The sequence below is a fragment of the Bemisia tabaci genome, chromosome 2 (genome assembly GCF_918797505.1).
Source record: "Bemisia tabaci chromosome 2, PGI_BMITA_v3".
Taxonomy (NCBI): Eukaryota; Metazoa; Arthropoda; class Insecta; order Hemiptera; family Aleyrodidae; genus Bemisia; species Bemisia tabaci.
In genome coordinates this window covers 37,641,103-37,647,102 of record NC_092794.1, presented here as the reverse complement: position 1 = coordinate 37,647,102, position 6,000 = coordinate 37,641,103, and the positions used below count along the sequence as shown (strand labels likewise).

The 6,000-nt window shown below is 40.4% G+C and overlaps 1 protein-coding gene across 4 annotated transcripts in view; it reads left to right on the top strand.

The window, feature by feature from the left end:
• Nucleotides 1–3,817: 3,817 nt before the first annotated feature.
• Sara (Smad anchor for receptor activation) overlaps nt 3,818–6,000 on the top strand; it is a 133,921-nt gene continuing 131,738 nt past the window's right edge. For all 4 annotated transcript variants that reach the window (XM_072297273.1, XM_072297271.1, XM_072297272.1 and 1 more), the window contains exons 1-2: nt 3,818–3,995; nt 4,101–4,165. In XM_072297273.1, the coding sequence (XP_072153374.1) occupies nt 3,938–3,995; nt 4,101–4,165 (123 nt within the window). In that variant the 5' untranslated portion in view covers nt 3,818–3,937. The remainder of the gene's footprint in view (nt 3,996–4,100; nt 4,166–6,000) is intronic.

Here is a 6,000-nt window from a genome sequence, read left to right as displayed (position 1 = left end):
GACGAATGATCATGTCTTGGTTGATGCTTTCGATAGTAGAGTTGTGATGTCGGTTCAGCCGCAGCACTCACCAGAAAATTCCTTCTTCGATCGGACCTTTGATGATTCATTGTCGAAATAGCTTTGAACTGATTAAAGATAAATGACACCGCACGAGTGTCATTTAGTGATGAATCAGAGATCAAAGTATAAATTTGAAGCTGCTAGAGCAGTAATTTTATCAGGCAAGAGTGACCGTCTAAATGCAAAATCCACTTATGACAGATCTCAGAAACTTTGCATCACCGCAAGGAGACATTAACAGAATATCTATACACCAAATTATTTACGCAACTAGGTGAATTTCTTTGGTAAATTATTGCGCTTAAGAGAAAGTCCTGACTGTAGAAAACAAGAAATAATACCTGTACCGATAGCATAACTGTGTATACGCACTACAGTGGTCACTTATAAAGAACAGACACGAACAAACACTTATGACAAACATTGAACAAGAGAGCAGAACTGGATTAAGTAACTGTAGTCTCTGATTTAATTCTACACTGCGAATTTGAAGAGCCATAAGACTCACATCAGATGTGTAAGTAATCACTTGGTTTGGGCCAAAGAAACCTCGAACTACATGAGATCATATCGATAAAGCTTAAGAGGTCAAAAGGCTATAATACTAAATAAATCGTGAACTTCTAACTCTTGAATGAATTCAGGACCACTTACTTAAGATAAAAAAACTGCAAAACATTTGATTTGAGGCGAAAGTGAAAAGAGAATGGTTAAAAAAAAGTAAAAGAAGAAAGTCTGGGTTTGGACATTGGACTTGTAAAACTGATTTTCAGAATGCACCTTAAAATGAGCCGATAGGCCGTGGCTCCAGGTTGTAAAATACGATGAATATTATTGCCAAATGCTTGGTTGAAGTCGAAAATGGATTTAAATTAATTAAAATTAAGAGATTTCGAGTTGTTTGGATCATTTGTGTTATCAATCTGCGTTTGTTTACACGACCGCGACCCACATACGGCAGGGGCACGCAGAGGATCGATAATGGAAATCGTTCAAAAGAGAGATAATATTCTCCGCGCGCAGAAAAATCGATATATCGAAAAAGTTGCGCGCGGAATTATTTTCTGGTGCAGCGCCGGAAAAAACAGTCGGCGAGCAGGAATCGATATATCGAGAATTCTGCGCGCGGAACAGATTTGGAGCGCCGCGCCGGAAAAAATAGTTTTGACACAAACGGCGCAAATATATCGAAAACCGGCGCGGAATCCGGAAATTCAGAGATTTTCATCGAAAACGGATTTTTTCTTTCCGCGCGCCAGAAAAAATTCCGCGCGCGCAAGAAAAGGGTTTTGACACTAACGGCGTTCCATACCTGGACTCCCGTAAGAGTCAATGTAAAAATTCGTGAGCAGGTACTTGTGCTGCTATCTCGCGTAGGATCCTCGCAATTCACTGCTGTTATCAGTTGTTGGACTTCATTAAAATCCGTAGGATCGCGTATAACTGCAAAAAATCGAATTTTACACCGTATAATTAAGTGCGGTTAACCCTTCGTAGTTGCAAGGGGTCAAAAAACGCCAAAAATATACTTATTTTTCAAAAATTCAGCCGCCTTGATTGATGATGCAAATTTGTTTTGCTCCAAATATGAAAGCTACGTCTTACTTTATCCGTAAAATTTATTTTGGTGTTCAACCGGTACGGCTGTGCGCTGTGTGTTCAACCAAAATTTAAGAAAAAAAATTCAAAATTATGTTTTTGCTGTTTTACTCAACTTTCTGGGCATTTCTAAAGTTCCCTTTCACAGTTTACCTCGTGCATATAAATGAACTTAAGGAGATTCATAAGTTTCAAGGGTTTAATCTTGAATTCTGCGTGTTAAATGAAATTTCACGAAATTTCATTAGGAAATTTCAATTTATAATCTTTCATGAAATTTCTTAACTCTGCGTAAGAGTCAATGTAAAAATTCGTGAGCAGGTACTAGTGCTGCTATCTCGCGTAGGATCCTCGCAACTCACTGCTGTTATCAGTTGTTGGACTTCATTAAAATCCGTAGGATCGCGTATAACTGCAAAAAATCGAATTTTACGCCGTATAATTATGTGCGGCTAACCGTTGAAGCCGCAAGGGGTCAAAAAACGCCAAAAATATACTTATTTTTCAAAAATTCAGCCGCCTTATGTGTTATTTTTCAATCTCCGGCTTAACCTCACTTTTGGAGCGGGCGATGGATGAGTCGAGGTTCGGGGGGAAGGATTCTCTGAGTTGAGTAGGATCATACGCGAGAATGCGCTGCAATCACCCGCTCACAACAGAACGACGTCCTATAGAACTCGTCCCTGTTGACACTAACGGCGTTCCATAAAGTTAATAGTTTTGACACTAACGCAACGCCGTTCCATAGAGGAGCCGATCCTTTTTTTTTCGAGTTTACGGGGCAGCGAGCGGCAACCTGATTGGCAACGAAGATTGCCGAGCACGGCCGAAGGCCTACTCGCCGCTTGGTATAGGTGTTGCTGTTGACGGCGGTTTGACAAACAGCAGTTTTTGGTGAAATGTAGTCCGGAATATCTGGGCCAATCTAGAGTACCTATATTGAGAGAGTATGGCCACTGGGCCCCATGGAGAGGCTTTTAGTAGAGTCCCTTTATACCCAGAGTTAAGACAACTCACTTTTGGTTCGGCTGAAAGTGGCCTAAAAAAAAATCCAATTCTGATTGGTTCTCGCTCATGGAGGCCGAAACGAGTGCACCAAGATGGCGGTACCTCGAATGTGAACAAGAATAATGAAAGTATCACCTAATTGTGGTTTATCAAGAGTAAATTGTTATTTCCATCGGTCCAAAATGAAAATAGATTAAGAAATTATTCACAAACCAATCTCATTTTCTTTTTAATTGATCAATTTGTTGATGTTGTTGTTTTTGTGTGACAGACGTCGCAGGATTCCTGATCCTTATCCCTCAATATCGTTCGTTTGGGTGCACTCGTTTCGGCCTCCATGACCAGCCAAGGCTAGAGTCCCTTTATACTGAGAGTCAAGACAATTCAGCTCATGGATGTCACAAACGGGAATAAAGATTACAGAAATTGAACGTTTTTCGTAATCTTTGATCGGCCCATTCTCAAATGCCTTTCTCCGTTCCTCCTCTCATTCCGTTTGTTCCTTGCCGAACCCGTAATTCCCTGGTCCATTCCAGATTATAATCTTTGCAATTGGTGAAAATGTAATCTTTATTCCCGTTTGTGACACTGTGGAGGCCTAAAATACGGGAACCAATCAGAAATGGATTCAAATTGTCTTGACTCTCAGTATAAAGGGACTCTAGCCAAGGCCGGCTGCCAGTCAGCTGATAATCGAGTTGTCTTAACTCTGGGTATAAATAGAGTACCTGTATCGCTATACAGGTACTCTAGGTATAAAGGGACTCTAGCTTTTAGGACCCAAAAATGGCGGTGCTTTGTTTTGGTTTTTGTGGATAGGAGGGGGGTCATTGCCAGCTTTTGACGGTTTTCACCAACCGCACTTGCTGCCAACCTTACCACATCTAAGATAATTTTTCTCAAAAATTGCATACGATTAGCCTTAAAAATATATGAAGATGTCGCAATAGAGCATTTGGGTAAATTTCTCGTTACGATAAGCAAAGAAAACTACATTTTGAGTCATTTTGCATTTCATTAATATATGGCTTCCGCCATTTTGGGGTCCTAAGGGCTCCATTCAGCCTAAGATGGCTGAGCCAATCAGAGGTGGTAACCCCAGTGGCCATACTCTCTCAATATAGGTACTCTAGGCCAATCCAGCCAATCTGTTCACTCTACTGTTCATTGTCATTCCATTCTCAAATTGATGTAGCAGCATAGCATCTAATGTAGCAAATGTAGCATAGCTCCTCTGAACTTTTTGGAAGGTTTAATGGTGTAACCAATGGAAAAATTTGCTGTTGATTTAGAAAAAGTCCTGGACGATTTTGAGATTGACGAAGGTAAGATTTAATTACTTTTTAATGTTCGAGATCACTGGTTGAACAATTATTGACCATGTAACATCTTGTTTTGATATCTTTTAACCATAACATTCTTTTTTCCAGAGAAAGAAGAGTTATTAACTCTGCATACTGTCAATCGTGCTGCCTCTTTTCCTCAGCCTCGCCAGGTGAGCTCATTCTTAGTCTTCATATCTGGAATTACTTGAGCTCGTAATTTCACACATCTCAGGAACCTAACCTCTCAGTGATTAAGGGGTCAACTTGGCAATATTTAATGCTTGATCATTAATTTATCATTCCCCAATCATTTGAACGCTATTATGTATGATCCTGTTATGTCTACACCGAGAAATTCATTTCCATGGACTCTTAGTAGCCCTAGGCCTTGTCCCCACGGGATGTTTCTTAGGGATTTTTCCATGATTAAAGTGTGGGAATGAAACTGCTGCGCTCTCCCCTGATATATTTAACGACAAAATCTTTTCTTCTCTCTGCGTTGCCCTAAAGACTCTACTTGGCATGGACTAACTCAATAGTTTTCCTAACTTCGCAAGTGAGATTTTCCTTGGGATGAACCCTAAGAGATGTTCTATGGAGGCAAGGCTTTTAGTAGTTCCACCATAATTCAATGAACTACTTAACACTTCTAGAATGGAGCTCTTGCACTTTTCAGGGATTTAGGTTTTCAATGCGTATTAGCCAAAGACATAAAGATGGAGTGCTCGTATCTAAAAGCACTGGAAAAAGTGAAGCCTGGTTTGGCGCTGGGTGCTTGTGTGAGAGTGTGGAAATGAGCGTGGGAATCCATGGCGGCAAACGGAAATTTGATTTGAACTTGTCCTCTTGATTTTTCCACATTTCTTCTTCGAAACGTATTTTAAATGCCTAAAACGAATATATTAAGAAAGTTGGGACTGCATCCTATTATAATACACCTACTTTTGCTCGGTGACAGGCAGTAATCTCAGATAAAGTTAGTTTTTCTTCTGCTCATGGTGGTTCTGCCGGTTCAAACAGGCCGTTACAGTCATAGATGACCGTTACACCCAAATGAAATTAATCGGTCGACGACGGATCAAAACTAACCTAAAGTTATAAAAATATGAGTGTGTAAGTGAATTTGGGCAAAAATCAACCTAAAATACTTTGTTTCCGCAATTTTATTTAGTTTCCGCCCTACATTTGAATTTCAGACTTGTCCCGATTTCGCCGCCAATCCTCTAGCCAATCGTAGAGGTGGTTGAAAAGAAGCTTCATTTTTTGCCTTTAGCGCTCCGTCTTTATGTCTTTGGTATTAGCTTGTCAAATTTTTCTAGAAACATGATGGTGCCACTGGTTTTCTCTGAAATAATCTCCTAAGCTCTGGAATAGCTCTGAAAGTTCAGTCTGAAATAGAGGGGATATCCCAAGCTACTATAAGAGTCCACTTACATATCTGGTCGAACTCTCAATGGATACATAAACTTAAGATAATTACTAGACCGCACACTAAGCCTGACTTTAAGCAGGGGAGGCGAGACAGCTATGGAGAGTAAAGACGCATCCAGTGTTCCAACCTCACGAGCGCCATGTCGCCAAATGCTCCTTAAAAATCGGCCATGGCCCCTGAAAAATGAAGACCCTGCGCCAAACGTGGGCCCTAAAAAATTGTCGCAATCCTAAATTACGGTTTGATGATTACGGTTTCAAGATTTTTGTCAGTCAGCCTGGACTGAACGCTCAGAGCAAGCAGTTGCACGCGGAACTTCGTCGCCGCGGCGGCTCAGCAGATCGAGAATCGTCGTAGACTGTAGGTAGCGTGGGGGGGGGGGGGGGGATATATGACTCCTAATTTGTTTTCAAATTGATCAATCAAATTTATATAATTTAATGGTTCAGTTTTCAAGCTTTACTAATCACTATCTATTCTGTCCCCCTTTAAACCTTCAATTTTTCTCTTAGAAGTTAGAATATTTTCAGTTTCTATTTTCATAACTACTTATTTTGAGTAGACTTTTTTTTC